The following is a 20,590-nucleotide window of genomic DNA, read 5'->3' as shown; positions in this document are numbered from 1 at the left end:
CAGTTGACAGGTAGAAAACAAAGATGCTAAACTGACAGTTGACGGGTAGAAAACAAAGATGCTAAACTGACAGTTGACGGGTAGAAAACAAAGATGCTAAACTGACAGTTGACAGGTAGAAAACAAAGATGCTAAACTGACAGTTGACGGGTAGAAAACAAAGATGCTAAACTGACAGTTGACAGGTAGAAAACAAAGATGCTAAACTGACAGTTGACAGGTAGAAAACAAAGATGCTAAACTGACAATTGACAGGTAGAAAACAAAGATGCTAAACTGACAATTGACAGGTAGAAAACAAAGATGCTAAACTGACAGTTGACAGGTAGAAAACAAAGATGCTAAACTGACAGTTGACAGGTAGAAAACAAAGATGCTAAACTGACAGTTGACAGGTAGAAAACAAAGATGGTGTTCAGTGTTTTCCTGCTCCAATGAGCGGACTGTTGAAAATAGGAATCGAGGGATTACTTTTCTCAAGTAAGATTTAACATTAACGTACTGTTTGCATTTTATGAAAAGAATATGTTAGCTAACAATCACTGTAAACATGATCATTTATTTATTTAAGGGAAGAATGTAATACAAAATATCAATACAAAGTGTCAAAGCAGAATAAACTACAGTCTATAGGTCCCTAAGATATATAGATATCTAATGTATTCATACATTGTTTATGTAGGATATACGCATATATATATAACCTAATCATATTGTTTCTTCAATTTAAAAATAGCTGACCGTTTTTTCCCCCCTTCTCTGGGATTATATTCCCAGTTTGGATCTGGGACGTCTGGTCACTAATATGCATATAAGCATATTATATTACTGCTAAGCAAACTATGAATAATAAAACATGTGTTCTTTATCACAGCTACACATATGACAAAAAAAACGCGTGAAAACCAGTGGTATTCAGTAAGGTAAGATGAATTAAATGCGCTGACAGTTCATTGCTCCTGCCAAATGAATTGCACTGAGTGGAGCGGATCACCACTCCAAGATGGCGGCCCCGCGTCTTGTCAGCGCTAGTAGGCAGTAGCGCGCCATGCTGCGTACCCTTAGAAGATATATATGGGTGGCAGTACACCTACTTTTAGACAAGAGCTATTAATGCATTCTTGGTTATGGTTTAAAGTCATATCCAACAATTGCGATAACGACTTTTTATTGTCAATATCGGCTGCTGAGTTTCGTTTTTTTTAATGATTCCTGCTGGTGGTGTGCCTCTGGTGGAAAAACACTGTGTTATCTGTGCAGCCCTCACTTAGAGAAACCGGAAATGACGCGAGTTTGACTTCAGCCAATCACAAAGTAGGCGTCTTCTCAAAGGAGCGCGTCATTGGGTTAAAAAGTTTCCTCGCCGCGTATAAAAACAAGCAGGGTAGTTCGGCTGCAGCATGTGTGGAGAGTCCAAGGCGAGCAAAACAAACCAACCCCAGCAGCAGTATGTCGGTCGACAGCGTGTTCAGGACCCGCTCGCTCGGTGTGGCCGCCGAGGGTCTGCCGGACCAGTACGCCGACGGCAAGGCGGCCAAAGTGTGGCAGTTGTACATCGGCAACACGCAGAGCCGCACCGCGGAGTACAAGAGCTGGGTGGTGGCCCTGCTGAGGGAGCAGGGCGCCCGCACCGTGCTGGACGTCGCCTGCGGAACTGGGTAAGTAAAGCCGGGCTCTCTATGCTAATGTTTATTAGCCCTAAAGTGGCTAAAGTTAGCCACTCTCTCTATGCTAATGTTTATTAGCCCTAAACTGGCTAAAGTTAGCCAGTCTCTCTATGCTAATGTTTATTAGCCCTAAACTGGCTAAAATGAGTCAGACCCTCTATGCTAATGTTTATTAGCCCTAAACTGGCTAAAGTTAGCCAGACTCTCTATGCTAATGTTTATTAGCCTAGCACTGGCTAACATTAGTCAGACCCTCTATGCTAATGTTTATTAGCCCTAAACTGGCTAAAGTTAGCCAGTCTCTCTATGCTAATGTTTATTAGCCTAGCACTGGCTAAAATTAGTCAGACCCTCTATGCCAATGTTTATTAGCCCCAAACTGGCTAAAGTTAGCCAGTCTCTCTATGCTAATGTTTATTAGCCCTGAACTGGATAAAGTTAGCCAGACTCTCTCTATGCTAATGTTTATTAGCCCAGAACTGGTTAAAGTTAGCCAGACTCGCTATACTAATGTTTATTAGCCCAGAACTGGCTAAAGTTAGCCACTCTGGGCTGTGAAATTAACACTAGTCCGGTTGTAATTACTGTATAGAGTCATTGAACCCATGTGGTTCCTGTGGATGTGAACACAAGTTGTAATTACTGTAGTGACTAAATAATATAGTGACTGAAACAGAAAGTAATGTGTAAATAATGTCAATAACTAGATGAACCATCTGTGGCTGTGAAGTGAACACTAGTAAGGTTGTAAATACTGTATAGAGTAGGTTAACCCATGTGGTTCCTGTGGATGTGAACATAATTACTGTAGTGACTAAATAATATAGTGACTGAAACAGACATATTAATGTGTAAATAATGTCAATAACTAGATGAACCATCTGTGGCTGTGAAGTGAACACTAGTATGGTTGTAAATACTGTATAGAGTAGACTAACCCATGTGGTTCCTGTGGATGTGAACATAATTACTGTAGTGACTAAATAATATAGTGACTGAAACAGAAAGTAATGTGTAAATAATGTCAATAACTAGATGAACCATCTGTGGCTGTGAAGTGAACACTAGTATGGTTGTAAATACTGTATAGAGTAGACTAACCCATGTGGTTCCTGTGGATGTGAACATAATTACTGTAGTGACTAAATAACATAGTGACTGAAACAGACATAGTAATGTGTAAATAATGTCAATAAGTAGATGAACCATCTGTGGCTGTGAAGTGAACACGAGTTGGCTTGTAAATATTGTATAGCGTAGGCTAACCCATGTGGTTCCTGTGGCCCCCAGACTCCCGGCTTATTTTCAGTCTTTTTCATTAAGTTCAAATCACATGCCTGATGAACAGCACATCAACACAAAGATTACGCATCATAATTTAACACATCGACAGTTACATCATCACGCTAGCGAAACAAGCTCCGATGTAGCATAACTAAATGCTGGTATATGGAGTGAAATTACTGCCAAAACTCCACAAACGCACAAAAATGTTTCATAAATTGAAAAAAAAAAAAAGTTCCACAAACATTGAAATGTTTGACAAACTCCAAACAATGTTCCACAAACACACGGAAGGATTAGCAAGTAGAAAAACAATCTTCTGCAACCTAATACTTTTGGCACGGTTTTTCCACTTTTTGTTCCACTCTTTCTCACTGGCAGAAGCCGTAGTTCTCACTCTTCAACGGCAGGTGGTACTGCTGAGTTCATTTAAGGCCGACGGACCTAATGACTTGCGACACTACCGTCAACCTAGGGCTGAGCTGATAATACGATATCTATATATATCGCGATAGACACCTACGCAATATCAATATAAAACGGTTTGATCAAATATTCGATATGTTTAGATTTTTGGTCAGAAGAAACCAGAAATTATGAAGCAAGATTCGTTTCATGAAATCACTCGCGTGTTGGGAACCCAGTTTTGTTGGTTTTAAGGCTGCAACAACTAATCGATTAAAATCGATTATTAAAATAGTTGCCGATTAATTTAGTCATCGATTTGTTGGATCTATGCTATGCGCATGCGCAGAGTTTTTTTGTTTTGTTTTTAAAAAAAAAAAAAAATTTAATTTAATTTTATTTTTGTTTTTAATAAACCTTTATTTATAAACTGCAACATTTACAAACAGCTGAGAAACAATAATCCAAATAAGTATGGTGCCAGTACGCTGTTTTTTTTCCCAATAAAATACTGGATCGGATAGAAATGTAGTTTGTCTCTTTTATCCGATTATTAATCGAAGTAATAATCGACAGATTAATCGATTATCAAATTAATCGTTAGTCGCAGCCCTAGTTGGTTTCAATCCAGACGTACGGTAACATCCTGACACTTCCAATGAGTAGCTGTGTAGGGTTCAATAGTTTATACACTACTGCCATCTAGTGTCTCAAATCTGCAACTACCTTCAAATCTACTGTAATTATTTTATTACCAAAGCCGTGCTCATCCTACCTGGCTACCACACACGGATAAACAGCACCCTTGGTAAGTTGTTAACTGTTGTACGGTATTTTATTGGCAGGCTTAAATAAGTCATGAAAAGTATCGATTATCGATATCGATCAATATAAAAACCTCTATAGTGATTAGGGCTGCAACTAACAATTACTTTGATAGTTGATTAGTCAAAGGTTATCTTAACGATTAGTCGACAAGTTGGATAAAAAAGCCTACACATTTAATTGCCCTAATTTTTCCATCGACTTCTAAATGCAGCTTAAGTTATTTTAGACATGTGCTTACTAAAAAATAAGACTATTTAATTCATAAATATTTATTTATACTGTAACTGTGTTTCCCCCAGCACATTTGTTAGTTAAGGTGGTAGGGGGCATCTCCCGGGACAGGCGACAGGACGGGGAAAGGGGGTGGGTGGGTGTAAGGATCAGTGTAACTAGGCCTGTCGCCATCACGTCTCCACCGCATCGCTTGATGTTAGTTTGTCTAAATTGTCAGACGATGGCTTCTCTGATGTCTCCATCATGTCCAGAAGTCTCTTCTTTATCTGGACGTCTTCTCATTCAGCAACTTTGTCTCCATTGGAAGTTTTCCTTTTAGTCTGTGGTGCTTGTGGCTATTGAATACATGATTTGGGAGAGAGCCACTTTAGCACAGGTGTAAGATAGTGACATGTTATTTACAACATGTCAAATGGCCCTCAACATCGTCTGGGAAACAATGTGTGTCAATAAAGCACTTCATCCAGGTATTTTAATTTTGACAGAAAAAAATATTTAATGCAACTGCAGTTTTACTTAACTCAATATTATTTATTACAAGAAACTACTCTGAAAGCATTTTTAATACAACCCTATTTAAATACATCTAAAACAGCTGAACTTTAATATATGCTTGCCATTTTGACTTCTGATTCCAAAGCAAGTATTTTTGTCACACTGTTGTCAAACAATGATCATATTCAAACAAATATGATTCCACATTGTTGAAAGTGGTCATCTGAGATTCCAGAAAACACAGAGTGAGATGTTCTACCTCTTGTGCGAAACGCAAATGCATAAAATGACTTAACACATTAAAATGAATAGAACAGTGAACGTGAATGGAAGACCTGACGGATCAAATTTGCGGGTGCGCATCATCAGTAGTGTTCCTCTGGGTCATTGGGTGTTTCGGCCTTTAACACTATACACCCTCTCCAGAGGCGGCCAGCTACAGGATGATCAGAACTGAGCTTGCGACCCAAGCCCAATTAGCCATGAAAGTCACCTTGTTGGCAGACCTATCAGGGAACTATGCATGGCAGGGGCGCCCGGTTCCCTGAGTCAGCTTTGCCTGACCGCATACCTCCTGATGCACTAGTTGGGGGCCCAACTGGGGTCATTCCTCTTCAGCCAGAGCCACCGGCTGCTCTTTTCGGCTGCTTCAGATGCGGCTTTGATGGCTGTACGCAGGCACTGACCCCTGACTCCCAAGTCCCTCAGCAGTTTTGCGGTAGAGGTTCCCACAAAGCCTCTGCACCCAACCTCCACAGTATTCCAGCCACGATTTCGAGCTTCCGCGGCCAGCTCGGAATACCGCACATGTTTCCTCTCATATGCCTCCTCCATGGATTCCTCCCAGGGTACAGTGAGCTCAACAATGAAGGCCTTTTTGTGGGAAGGGGACCAGAGCACTAGGTCAGGCCTCAAAGTGGTAGTGGCGATCTCGGTGGGGAAAATCAGCTGTTTGCCAGCATCTTCCAGTCGCGTGCTGGACACAGCTGACTTCTCTCTGACGGGTTAACGTTGCGCCCGGCAACTGTGACCCCTTCCCGGACAAAGGTAGTTCTCCATGAGATCTTAGATGTTGGTTGTGGTAGTGCGTTGATGTTGGATCGTCTTACCTCCAGTGTGGAAGAAAGGCTCTTCAACACTTGGTTGTGGCGCCAATTATATCGCCCCTAAGTGAGGCTGGTTTTGCAACCTGTGAGTATGTGTCGGAGGGAGGCTGGCTTAGCACAAAGGGCGCATGATGGATCTTCGCCAAACCACTGCTGGAGATTGGTTGGGGTCGGAAGGACATCGTAAGTAGCTCTGATGGCAAAGCTTAAGCTCCTTGCATCCATGGCCCATACATCCCTCCATTTATAATTGCAGTGCAGTTCATATAAAAATGTTTTGATGCCCCATCTAGCTGCCTTTTAACAATATTACTTCCTAGCAATGAAGTTAGCGCCCACATACCTGAAGTAGAGCTCTTCTCTCTTTCACCACAGAAGATTGTGGATTGCTCCCATTGGAATCTTGCTGCTCTTGTACATCATTGGGCATATCTTTGTCTGTGACCAGGCTGTCAAGGGTGAATGGAGAATCTGAACTCCTGTGAGAGCTTGTGTCAATATCTGATGTTTCTATTCCAAATGGAATAAATGTAGTTGATGGAGAACCGTCCCAGATCTGCTGGCATAGTTGGAAGTACAGCAAAACAACTCTAGCGTAACCACTTCTTCCACTTGCGTCCACTGCTTGTCTGGACTTTCCACGAATCACTTTCAGTTTAGTGTTGATAGTTCCTTTTTGTGATGTCCTCTTTCTGATGAGGAAATTCTTCAGATGTCCGTACCGTTCCAAAAATATTGTAAGGATGTCACCATACTTGGACGGGCAAATTTCCCAGTCAACACTTTGAGTTTTGTTAACTTTAAACTCCAAAACGATGCTTAAAAGTAGCTCTACTCCTCCACATATATAATTCTTTGTTGCCATGACCCGCCATTTTTGCTATATGCCGCCTCCGGAAATGACGTTTTGAATGTTTCTGATTGGCTAAAATGGTCTTAAAGTCCTAGGCTACAGCGCCCCCAGTATTTTGGCATGCGTATGACATGCAGTGTATGCGTCTGCTTGGGGACAGATAGTTTTTTAAATGCGCACGTGTGGCTGGAGAGCTTGTTAAGACCTTAGTTTAGGCGGTGGCTCTTTGTTGTTAAGGCGGCCGCCTTAACAACAAAGCGCTGCGAGAAACCCTGGACATACATACTTACATCATGTATATAAACCTCAATGGAGGTGTTTGGATGTTTTTTTTAAGGACTTTTATAAGCAGAATAGAGTGACTCCCTTAGGCTCCATTGTAAGCTGACTTTTGATTGCATTTAATAGTTAGGATTAGGGGTGTAACGGTACGTGTTTTGTATTGAACCGTTTCGGTACGGGGGTTCGGTTCGGAGGTGTTCCACACGAACATATTAAGTAGCCGCCTAAGCTAAAGTCTTAACAAGCTGCTCCGCTTGCTTCTGCCTCTTCTCTGTCAGTCCTCTACACAGCACCCAGCATTGTCCCACCCACACAACCACCTGATTGGGTAGAACTATAGCGGTAATCAATCAGCCAATCAGCAGTGCGTATTCAGAGCGCATGCAGTCAGTGCTTCTGCGGTGGAGTTAGCAGATAGGTGTTTAGCAGGTAAGCATCAGGCTGCGGACTCTCCCCAAATTAAAATAAACACCTCCCAGTCAACTAGTAGTAACATCACTATGAGCCCGTTGGCCTTCTAGAAACAAACTGTAGCTCAGCTCGCTCGCAGTGAAGGCTAATTAGCTTTTAGCGTAACGTTAGCTCATTTTGCGGTGTGTGTGTGTGTTAGCTCATTGTGCGGTGTTTGTGTGATAAAAATCAACTGCAGGCTTCCCAAATGCTGTAATAAATTAAGCATGATGAGTTGACTTGAAACTGTTTAATGTTGCACTTTTTATATGTAGAAGAAACGTTTTATCATTTAATTTAATCTGAGCAACAACTTGAGGCAGTTTAATGTTGATTAACGTGGGCAGAATTGTTGTAGTGTTCCCAATGTTAAAAGGATAAAGCCATTGTTTACAGATTTGGTAAATAAATAACCAAAAAATCTATATTTTGTTGTTTTCTTACTGTACCGAAAATGAACCGAACCGTGACCTCTAAATCGAGGTACGTACCGACCCGAAATGTTTGTGTACCGTTACACCCCTAGTTAGGATGCATAAAAAAAAGAAACATGTGTTCTTGGCTTACATAAAGATTGTGAATTATAGGCAAAAAGTGCAGTTCCCCTCTAATTTGTTTCCATGTAAAAAAAACTATTTTTAAGGTGTGGCGGCTATGATTTTGCCGTGGCGATCAGTTACATGAAGGAGAAACCCTGTATTGGTATCAGGCGATCTCGATCTCATGGATGATGGGAATCATCCATTTCGCTCCCCCGAAGTTGTAAGCGCAGGACAATGCTAACGTGACTTGAGTGACATTTGACGGTTTGTATATGGAGTCATAAGTAGCTTCATGTTTGGTTACTTACATCACTGGAATACCAACCCTGCAATTTGCCAAACTAGAGTGATGTTGAACTTCCTGTCTAACGAGGCAATAGTTTGGATGCAGTTGGTGTTCTGACTTTGAGCCCATTCTGCTGTCAGTGAGAACAGGCCATGTAAACACCATCAGAGGAGTGGGGAGAGGCGACAAGTGGCCTCACTATTTTCAGCCCCCTAAAGTGCCTGTAAAGCTGTCTGTAGGAATTTATGCAAGAACTGATTTGTAGGCGGCCAAGGAGGTACCGTATCCATGCTTTGTAGACGCCTCCAGATCAGCTGTGAACTCATGTTCCTCTAAATCAGATTGTTTTCCTATTGGAGTGTTTTCCACAGTCCACATCCGCCCCCCCTGCTTTTGTAACCGAGTCGCTGTTAATCATTCCAGCGCAGTAACTTTTTCAGGTCATTGTCCAGTTTGACTTGTTTGCAGCATAACAGGATCGTGCGAGGTCATGTTCATGCTGTGTCAACATCGCCTCACTCCACAATGGAACTTTAGTAGGAGGTACTTCTGTGGAATTCAATGCTACTGAGATCATTAGAGAGATGATGCATCTGAAAGAATAACATATTTATTTAAAAACAAAACTACAGTACAGTGCACATTGTATTTTTGCAAAATGAACCAGGACATCTTTGTCTTTGTTGGTTAATGTTTCCAACTATTTGACAGTTTTAAATGTGTTAAGTAGAAGATAAAACCTCGCAATAACAATATATGATGTAGACTAGGGGCGTCATGATATCGTTGCTTGGATGGCAACATATGTTGCTCCAAAAGCTGTATGTACCTTTCATCATTAATGGTGCCTTCACAGATGTGTAAGTTACCCATGTCTTGGCCACTAATACACCCCCATACCATCACACATGATGCCTTTTACACTTTCACCCTAGAATAGTCCGGATGGTTCTTTTCCTCTTTGGTGCACAGTTTCCAAAAACAATTTGAAATGTGAACTCGTCAGACCACAGAACACTTTCCCACTTTGCATCAGTCCATCTGAAATGAGCTCGGGCCCAGCGAAGAGTTTCTGGGTGTTGTTGATAAACGGCTTTGGCTTTGCATAGTAGAGTTTTAACTTGCACTTACAGGTGTAGCGACCAACTGTACACTGCAAAAAGTCAGTGTTCAAAAACCAAGAAAAAAAAATTAGGGGTATTTTATATGAACTAAGCAAAATTATCTGCCAATAGAACAAGAAAATTTGGCTTATCAAGACTTTCCAAAACAAGTAAAATTAGCTAACTTCAATGAACCCCAAAATACCTTTAAAATAAGTATATTCTCACTAATAACAACTGTACTACTATATGAGTACCATATTTTTCGGAGTATAAGTCGCACCGGCCGAAAATGCATAATAAAGAAGGAAGAAAACATAAAAGTTGCACTGGAGTATAAGTCGCATTTTTTGGGGGAAATGTATTTGATAAAAGCCAACACCAAGAATAGACATTTGAAAGGCAATTTAAAATGTCTAAAGAATAGTGAACAGGCTAAATAAGTGTACGTTATATGAGGCATAAATAACCAACTGGTATGTTAACGTAACATATTATGGTAAGAGTCATTCAAATAACTATAACATATAGAACATGCTATACGTTTACCAAACAATCTGTCACTCCTAATCGCTAAATCCCATGAAATCTTACACATCTAGTCTCTTACCTGAATGACATCAATAATATTATTGGATATTTTACGCTAATGTGTTAATAATTTCACACATAAGTCGCTCCTGAGTATAAGTCGCACCCAAACTATGAAAAAAAAAACTGCGACTTATAGTCCAAAAAATACGGTACGTATTTTCTATTGTTTCATTGAAAATAAAACCGCAAAGTTTATTTGGCTGTCATCTCTTTTAATATGAGACACAATTGTGTCAAAGTCATGATTTTTTTTTTCATGCTTAAAATAAGAAGTGATTACTTTTAAAAAAAAAAAGTAGTTTTATACGTGTGAGTGTTGGTGACACAGCTTTGCAACAGTTGATATTGTAGTTTCAAGCATGTTTTACTCAATATAGGTCATCAAATCTCAGCAACAAGCTGTAATATCTCACTGAGATCATTTAGGACCAAAACACTTAATACAAGTAAAACACTCTAACATAACATTTGCTTAGTGAGAAGAATTATCTTATCAGACGGAAAATAAGCAAACATTTTACCCTTATTTGAGATATTTAATCTTACTTGGATTTCAGTTTTTGCAGTGTAGTTACTGACAGTGGTTTTCTGAAGTGTTCCTGAGCCCATGTGGTGATATCCTTTACACACCGATGTGGCTTTTTGATGCAGTACCGCCTGAGGGATCCAAGGTCACCGGCTTTCAATGTTGGTTTTCAGCCTTGCCGCTTACGTGCAGTGATTTCTCCAGATTCTCTGAACCCTTTGATGATATCACGGAGCGTAGATGGTGAAATCCCTAAATTCCTTGCAATAGCTGCTTGAGAAATGTTGCTCTTAAACAATTTGCTGAGGCATTTGTTGACAAAGTGGTGACCCTCGCCCTGTCCTTGTTTGTGAATGACTGAGCATTTCATGGAAGCTTCTTTTATACCCAATCATGGCACCCACCTGTTCCCAATAAGCCTGTTCACCTGTGGGATGTTCCAAATAAGTGTTTGATGTAGGGCTGGGCGATATATCGATATACTCGATATATCGTGGGTTGGTCTCTGTGCGATATAGAAAATGACTATATCGTGATATTCGAGTATACTGTACGTTCTCACGCAGTTGCTTTTAGCTGCTGGCATTACACTGCATGCGTTTCTCTCTCTTTCTTGTCTCCTTCTCACAGAGACTTAAAACAAGCGCACCTTCTTACATACGTCACGTGTGCAACGTCACACGCTCCCGCGGAGCAGACTGGTATCGACATGGTAACATTAGCTGTGATGCTAATGGTACGGTGCGGGTGGTAATACGAGAGAGAGAAGGTGCAAATCTGGTAACAAATGAAGGAAGAATTAATTCCCAAGAAAAACAGCAGTGGGTCCATCGTCTGCAGTGGTTTGGCTTCAAGCGGGAAGATGTAAAACAGACAACCGTAATATGTCAAGTATGCGGCAAAAGCGTTGCTACAAAAAGTAGCAGCACTGCTAATGTGTAGCATCATTTAAAAAGTCACCCGCTAGAGAATGAGGAGTGCTTGAAACTCCGCACGTCAACATCTCTGTTCAGTGCCACACCCACAAAATGCCCAAGCAACCATTTCCACATCAACACCGTATGAAACAAATAGTCAACAACAGAAGGAGATAACGTCCGCAGGAACCTACCACATAGTGAAGGACATACACTATTTGATTTCCTATTATGCAGCTCATTTTTATTTGACACCTATTGAAATCTCTTGTGTGACATCATGCACAAAAGTGCACTTTATTTGTTTTAAAGTATTGTAGTGGCCTTCTGTACAAAAAGTGCACTTTAATTTAGTGTTTTAATTTGTCATCTTAGTGACGTCATGCACAAAAGTGCACTTTATTTGTTTTAAACTATTGTAGTGGCGTTCTGTACAAAAAGTGCACTTTAATTTAGTGTTTTGATTTGTCATCTTAGTGACATCATGCACAAAAGTGCACTTATAGCTTGTTTTAAAATGTTTCTGGCAATCTTGCACTTTCTGTTTTGGAAATGACATGAATGTTTGTGCCACTGTTTAATAAATACACTTTTAGTTGTGATTTCCCTCTCTGCATGAAAGTTTAAAAGTAGCATATATTAATGCAGTATGAAGAAGAATGTTTTAATGTAGACACATAGAATCATCATACTGCTGTGATTATATGCATCAAGTGTTCATTCAAGGCTAAGGCAAAATATCCAGATATATATGGTGTATCGTGACATGGCCTGAACATATACAGTATATCGTGTATTGACATGGCCTAAAAATATCCATATATTAACAAAAGGCCATATTGCCCAGCCCTACTTTGATGAGCGCTCACCAACTTCTTCACTCTTTTTTTGCCACTTGTGCACGCAAATAATGCTAACAAGAATGTTTGTACCCAAAATGTAACTCATCATTTAGCCGACATTAATTTCCACAAACTTATTTCCAGTTGTGTGAAAGCGTTTCACAGACCAAAGAAGATTAGGCGCACTCCTTGCAGCCTTGTGTTCCACTTCAGTTGACTACGAGTGAGTTCTCTCGTTAATGAGTCATATGAGACTGCTTCCAGTTGTGCACCATAAACAAGTTTTATGGCTCCGCCAAGAGGAAGTTGCAGCTCAATGTCTCCACATACAGACAGCCAAACAAGTATACACCTGTAAAAGCTGCAAACACATTCACAGCAGGACCAAACAAGTGTTTTTGTTTGAAATAAAAAAAACCTGCATTTGTAGTCTGGAGTTGGCAAAGGCAAGGCAACTTTATTTGTATAGCGTTTTCATACACAAGGCAGACTCAAAGTGCTTCACAGACAACAAAGTGAAATGAAAGAAAATAAAAGCAAAATTAAAATGCAGACAATAAAAATAAAAACAGTGCAAAAGATTAAAAGATTTAGCTGAAAGCTAAGGTGAACATAAAAGTCTTCAGTCTAGTTTTAAAAGTAGTCCGAGTTGGGGAGAGTCTGACATCTTCAGGAAGTTTATTCCAGCTATTTGTTGCATAGTGACTGAATGATGCTCTCCCTTGATTGGAGTTTACTTTTGGAACCGCTAACAGATTGGTCTCAGAAGATCTTAGTGATCTAGAGGGCTTATTTAGTGGGAGCATAACAGTAATATACTTCGGCCCTAGACCATGTAGTGATTTATATGTGAGCAGGAGGATTTTGAAATCAATTCTCCAAGGTTTCTCATAGTCATTCACATTGACATCCCACTGGGGTGAGTTTTCCTTGCCCGTATGTGGGCTCTGTACCGAGGATGTCGTTGTGGCTTGTACAGCCCTTTGAGACACTTGTGATTTAGGGCTATATAAATAAACGATTGATTGATTGATTGATTGAATTCTCTGATGTACAGGGAGCCAATGTAAGGATTTAAGAATTGGTGTAATGTGCTCACATTTTTTGGTCTTTGTTAGAACTCTAGCAGCAGCGTTCTGAACAAGCTGTAGCTGCCTGACAGTTTTTTTGGGAAGACCTGCAAGGAGACCATTACAATAGTCTAGCCTACTGGTAATAAAGGCATGTACACGTTTTTCTAAGTCTTGAGCTGACATGAGCCCTCTAAGTCTTTTTACATTTTTGATGTGATAGTAGGCCGATTTTGTTACTGATTTGTTGTGACTGTCGAAATATAAATCAGAATCTAAAATAACCCCAAGATTTCTGGCTTTATTTGAGGTTTTCAGGGACAGTGATTGAAGGTGTTGGACGACTTTAAACCTTTCTTTTTTAGCACCAAAAACAATGATCTCAGTTTTATCTTCATTTAGTTGTAGGACATTTTGGCACATCCAGTGTTTGACTTGCTCAATGCACTGGCACAGAAGATCTATGGGGCGATAGTCATTTGGTGATAGCGCTACATAGATTTGGGTGTCATCGGCATAGCAATGATGGTCAATGTTATTATTTTGCATGATTTGTCCTAGTGGGAGCGTATAGATGTTAAATAAAGTCGGCCCCAAGATTGAACCTTGGGGGAATCCACACGTTACGTTGGTTGGTTCTGATACAAAGTCACCAATGGAAACAAAATAGTTCCTATCTTGTAGATATGACTTGAACCAGCTTAAAACTGTGCCTGAGATCCCCACCCAGTTTTCCAACCTGTCCAAAAGTATTGAGTGGTGGACAGTGTCAAATGCAGCACTGAGGTCCAAAAGCATTAATACTGAAGTTTTGCCAGAGTCTGTGTTTAGACGGATGTCATTTATAACTTGAAGAAGGGCCGTCTCTGTGCTATGAAGAGGTCCAAATCCTGACTGGAAGTTGTTGTGGCAGCCAGTAGAAGCCAAGAAGTGATTTAGTTCTTGGACAACTTTCTCAATTATTTTACTTATGAATGGTAGATTTGAAATTGGTCTGTAGTTGTTGATAACAGAGGCATCTAGGCTCCGCTTTTTTAGAAGAGGTTTAATGACTGCAGTTTTGAAAGCCTTCGGGAAATTGCCCGATTGAATAAAATTATTAACTATTTGCAAGACGTCTGTTGATAGGCAGTCAAAAACATTCTTAAAGAAGTTGGTAGGTAAAACATCAAGGCAGCAGGTGGATGACTTTAGAGCTGTCACCGTTTCCACTAGAGTTTTAGAGTCTATGGCATTAAAGCTTGCTATCATTGCTGTGTTACTTTTGCCTAAATGGGTTGGTGATCCAACTTTTTTACTTGAGATATTGATGGTGCGTCTGATGCCTTCAATTTTATCAGTATAAAAGAATGCAAACTCATTGCATTTCTGCGTGGAATGGAGTTCGGCTGGTATATGTGTTGGGGGTTTAGTCAGTCTGTCAACGGTTGCGAATAGGGTTTTGGCTTTATTTGTGTTGCTGTTTATGATATTGGAGAAGAATGTTTCTCTAGCACTTTTTAAGACTAAATTGTAGGCCTGGAGGCTCTCTTTATAGATGTCATGGTGAATATGAAGTTTTTTATTCCGCCAGATTCGTTCAGCCTTCCTGCACTCTCTTCTCTGGGCTGTTACAGCAGCAGATTTTCTCCAGGGTGCCTTTTGCTTACCAGAAATCGTTTTAACTGTAACAGGTGCAATGATATCTATGATATTCACAATTTTGGAATTAAAGTTGCTTATAAGATCATCAGCATGACATGGGTAATGGGCAAACACACAGAAAACCCTTTTTTTTTTTAATCCTGCAGCGTGGACTCAATCATGTTGGTGGAGGAGGGCTTCAATGTGATGAGTGTGGATGCCAGCGACAAAATGCTCAAGTATGCACTGAAGACCAGATGGGAGAGAAGAAAAGAACAAGCCTTTGACCAGTGGGGTAAGACCTTTTCTTGGCATTGTTGATATGTACAGTGTTCCCTCGTGCAACACTGGGGTAATCTTCCAAAAAATACACGCTTTAAGTGAAATCCGTTGAGTTTCGTTTTTTGTCTGAAACCGATTCAATATATTGACATATGTGAATGGATGACTAATAATTACCACTGTACTTTATAAATAAATAGTTGTTGTGCCAGTGGCACCAAATGTGTTACCGTGTTTATGTTTATGTGATCATTCTGTCTTTGACTGAGGATTGTTCACCGTCAAATATGATCAACCAATCAATGTTTACTTATATAGCCCTAAATCACGAGTGTCTCAAAGGGCTGCACAAGCCACAACGACATCCTCGGCTCAGATCCCACATCAGGGCAAGGAAGAACTCAACCCAATGGGATGACAATGACAAACCAAATATGATTTGCTATATTTTGTCCTGAGTTGACTGATCGTGGAACGTCAAATCGATGACTTTGACTCTACAAAGTCGATGAAACTTCACAATCAAGTTCAGGGGTGCCCAAACTTTGTGCCGCCAAGGGCTAAAGTGAAAGTGTGCCAAAGATAGTGGAGGTTGTCAGATAACTATAGATTAGCCTTGCGGACGTTCCATCAATGATTGTGCTTGAAAGCTGTCAGCATGAATATATATACTGTATTTTCCGGACTATAGAGCGCACCCACTACACTTTAGGGAAAAAATATTTATTTATGTATTAGCCGCAGCTATGTATGATGAGATTATGTAAATGTACATACCTTAATTGTTTCCAAACGGTGTCTGTAACACGGCAGTAAAAGTATCAGATACCAGTGTTTCTACGTAAAGGTATCAGGTACCAGTGTTTCTACGTAAAGTTATCCGGTACCAGTGTTTCTACGTAAAGGTATCAGATACCAGTGTTTCTACATAAAGGTATCAGGTACCAGTGTTTCTACGTAAAGGTATCAGGTACCAGTGTTTCTACGTAAAGGTATCAGGTACCAGTGTTTCTACGTAAAGGTATCAGGTACCAGTGTTTCTACGTAAAGGTATCAGGTACCAGTGTTTCTACGTAAAGGTATCCGGTACCAGTGTTTCTTTGTAAAAGTATCAGGTACCAGTGTTTCTTTGTAAAAGTATCAGGTGCCAGTGTTTCTTTGTAAAAGTATCAGGTACCAGTGTTTCTACGTAAAGGTATCCGGTACCAGTGTTTCTTTGTAAAAGTATCAGGTACCAGTGTTTCTTTGTAAAAGTATCAGGTGCCAGTGTTTCTTTGTAAAAGTATCAGGTACCAGTGTTAGTAGTTTTTTGACAATGACAATTGACAATGTTTGACATTTTGTGACATACTGAATTACCGTATTTTCCGGATAATAAAACGCACCGGGATGTAAGCCACACCCACTAAATTTTAGTGAAAAAAAAATGTTTCCATGTATTAGTCGCACTGGACTATAAGTCGCAGATATATACTTGTTGTGAAATTAGTTATTTACACTGAAATATTCTGTAAATGATTCTGTAAATGTTTATTTACATACCTTAATTGTTGCCAAACATTGTCTGTAACATGGCCGTAAAAGTATCAGGTACCAGTGTTTCTTCGTAAAAGTCTCAGGTACCAGTGTTTCTTCGTAAAAGTCTCAGGTACCAGTGTTTCTTCGTAAAGGTCTCAGGTACCAGTGTTTCTTCGTAAAAGTCTCAGGTACCAGTGTTTCTTCGTAAAAGTCTCAGGTAGTTTTTTTGTCTGAATTACCGTATTTTCCAGATTATAAAACTCACCGGGATGTAAGCCACACCCACTAAATTTTAGTAAAAAAAAAATGTTTCCATATATTAGTCGCACTGGACTATAAGTCGCAGATATATACTTGTTGTGGAATTAGTTATTTACACTGAAATATTCTGTAAATGTTTATTTACATACCTTAATTGTTGCCAAACCTTGTCTGTAACACGGCCATAAAAGTATCAGGTACCAGTGTTTCTTCGTAAAAGTCTCAGGTACCGGTGTTTCTTCGTAAAAGTCTCAGGTACCGGTGTTTCTTCGTAAAAGTCTCAGGTACCGGTGTTTCTTCGTAAAAGTCTCAGGTACCGGTGTTTCTTCGTAAAAGTCTCAGGTACCGGTGTTTCTTCGTAAAAGTCTCAGGTACCGGTGTTTCTTCGTAAAAGTCTCAGGTACCTGTGATTCTTCGTAAAAGTCTCAGGTACCGGTGTTTCTTCGTAAAAGTCTCAGGTACCGGTGTTTCTTCGTAAAAGTCTCAGGTACCGGTGTTTCTTCGTAAAAGTCTCAGGTACCGGTGTTTCTTCGTAAAAGTCTCAGGTAGTTTTTTTGTCTGAATTACCGTATTTTCCGGACTTTAAAACGCACCGGGATGTAAGCCACACCCACTAAATTTTAGTGAAAAAAAATGTTTCCATATATTAGTCGCACTGGACTATAAGTCGCAGATATATACTTGTTGTGAAATTAGTTATTTACACTGAAATATTCTGTAAATGTTTATTTACATACCTTAATTGTTGCCAAACATTGTCTGTAACACGGCCGTAAAAGTATCAGGTACCAGTGTTTCTTCGTAAAAGTCTCAGGTACCAGTGTTTCTTCGTAAAAGTCTCAGGTACCAGTGTTTCTTCGTAAAGGTCTCAGGTACCAGTGTTTCTTCGTAAAAGTCTCAGGTACCAGTGTTTCTTCGTAAACGTCTCAGGTAGTTTTTTTGTCTGAATTACCGTATTTTCTGGACTTTAAAACGCACCGTGATGTAAGCCACACCCACTAAATTTTAGTGAAAAAAAATGTTTCCATATATTAGTCGCACTGGACTATAAGTGGCAGATGTATACTTGTTGTGAAATGAGTTATTTGCACTGAAATATTCTGTAAATGTTTATTTACCTACCTTAATTGTTGCCCAACGTTGTCTGTAACACGGCAGTAAAACGGCTGATCAAACAAAACAGAAGTCATAGTCATGGACCCACTAGCTGCGCAAGCTAGCTCTCAATCAGCTGAACAGACTCAATAACTCCACGGTGACGTTTTTGTGAATTTACTGAGGAATTTGTGAAACTGAAACAATACAAAAATAATGCCTTTGTAAGTTAATAATACTAACACAGACACTTGTAAATGTGCATATTAGCTAATGCTAACGAAGCTAGCAACATTGCAGTACGCAAGCACTTACAAATATGCATGAATACACTCCTACAGACATCACACATGAGACGCTTTAGTCAGTATGAATTGTTGTAGTTATATTGTTAAACTTACAAACGTTGCCTGGAGTGATGAATGAAGAATCCATTAAAGTAGAAACGCTATGGACGGCTAGAAGACTGAACGGCATGCTACTTCCGGTTGTAAGCACTAAATGGAAGGACACTGCAGCACCTGCAGTAGGAGAACTCGTCCAAAAGATGGCGCCATAGCACAAACAATAAAACATCTCAATACATTTGCTTGTTTTAAAAAAACAAAACAATGTGGACGTCAGCGAAGAAAAATCTATAAATAATAAGCCGCGGGGTTCAAAACGTTGGAAAAAGGTAGCGGCTTATAGTCCGGAATTTACGGTGATTTCATTTTTGACCCAACTTTGGGCACCCCTGATACAGAGGAAGTCACAAGTCCAAACCCGGCGAACCTGCAGAAGGACCGTTGCCAGGGGCTCGCAGGGCAAACTGGTCGAAGCTTGAGCCGTCGGTCCAATTTCTGCCAGGGCAGCATCCCGACTGACCCTGTGTCCCTAATTTCGAACATACCCCTAAAACTGTACTCATTCCTATACTCTCTATACTCTATACCAGGGGTCACCAACGCGGTGCCCACGGGCACCAGGTAGCCCATAAGGACCAGATGAGTAGCCCGTCAGCCTGTTCTAAAAATAACTCAAATAGCAGCACTTACCAGTGAGCTGCATCAATTTTTTAAATTGTATTTATTTACTAGCAAGCTGGTCTCGCTTTGCCCGACATTCTTAATTCTAAGAGAGACAAAACTCAAATAGAATTTGAAAATCCAAGAAAATATTTTAAAGACTTGGTCTTCACTTGTTTAAATAAATTCATTATTTTTTTTACTTTGCTTCTCATAACTTTCAGAAAGACAATTTTAGAGAAAAAATACAACTAAGGCTGAAACGACGCGTCGACGTAGTCGACGTCATCGGTTACGTAAATACGTCGACGCCGTTTTTGTGCGTCGACGCGTCGCATATTTACGTCACACTACCGTCATGGCGGACCGCAAAGCAGACGATCAAAGCAGACGATGCGAGCGGTGCAAGCGAGGGGGGAAAAGCATGCCAAAAGTGGTCAAAAGTGTGGGAGTATTTCAATAAACGGCCTAATAATGTTGTTGTATGCACACTGTGTCGAGCAGAAATGGCCTATCATAGCAGCACAACGTCAATGAACGAACATTTGAAAAGAAAACCATCAACTAGTCCAGGGGTCGGCAACCTTTACCACTCAAAGAGCCATTTTGGCAAGTTTCACACATTAAAGAAAGTAATGGGAGCCACAAAAATGTTTTTAAAATTTAAAATGAAAAACACCGCATACAAATTTACATGCTTTGTGCTATGTTAACCAGGGGTCTCAGACACACGCACCGGCACGCACTTTAATGTGGGAATTGGATGTTAGTGCAGCCCGCGAGTTTTGGATGAATGTCGCTTGCGTCACACTTGCCAACCCTCTCATTTTTCCCGGGAGACTCCCGAATATCAGAGCGTGATGACACTGCATTTGACGCCCTCTACAGTCTGCCCAATCAGTGTACCTGCTCGGCCACAAGTGGAATGCAGCTTTAGCTTGCTCACGTAAGAGACAGCAAGGCTACTAACTCAGCAGCCACACATCTTACACTGACGGTACCAATACCCAGAATCCCATGCAGCCCTAACTCTTCCGCTCAACCAACCACGAAGAGGGGGGGGGGGGGGGTTGATGTGTGTGGGGATTTGGTGGTAGCGGGGTGTATAATGTAGACCGGAAGAGTTAGGACTGCATGGGATTCTGGGTAATGGTTGTGTTGTGTTTATGTTGTGTTACAGTGGGATGTTCTCCAGAAATGTGTTTTTCATTCTTTTTTGGTGTGGGTTCACAGTGTGGCGCATATTTGTAACGTAACAATGTTGAAGTTGTTTGATACGGCTACCGTCAGTGTAAGCTGTGTGGCTGATGAGTAAGTATG

General features: G+C 40.4%; 1 protein-coding gene across 1 annotated transcript in view; it reads left to right on the top strand.

Annotated features, from left to right (window-relative positions):
- The first annotated feature begins 1,373 nt into the window (after positions 1–1,373).
- Positions 1,374–20,590, top strand: part of gnmt (glycine N-methyltransferase) — a 34,450-nt gene continuing 15,233 nt past the window's right edge. Inside the window, exons 1-2 of the mRNA XM_062033771.1 lie at positions 1,374–1,658; positions 15,275–15,402. Coding sequence (XP_061889755.1) covers positions 1,450–1,658; positions 15,275–15,402 — 337 coding nt within the window. The 5' untranslated portion in view covers positions 1,374–1,449. The remainder of the gene's footprint in view (positions 1,659–15,274; positions 15,403–20,590) is intronic.

Source organism: Entelurus aequoreus, linkage group LG23 (assembly GCF_033978785.1).
Source record: "Entelurus aequoreus isolate RoL-2023_Sb linkage group LG23, RoL_Eaeq_v1.1, whole genome shotgun sequence".
Classification (NCBI taxonomy): Eukaryota; Metazoa; Chordata; class Actinopteri; order Syngnathiformes; family Syngnathidae; genus Entelurus; species Entelurus aequoreus.
The sequence above is the reverse complement of the archived record's forward strand: the minus strand, read 5'-3'. Positions and strand labels throughout refer to the sequence as shown.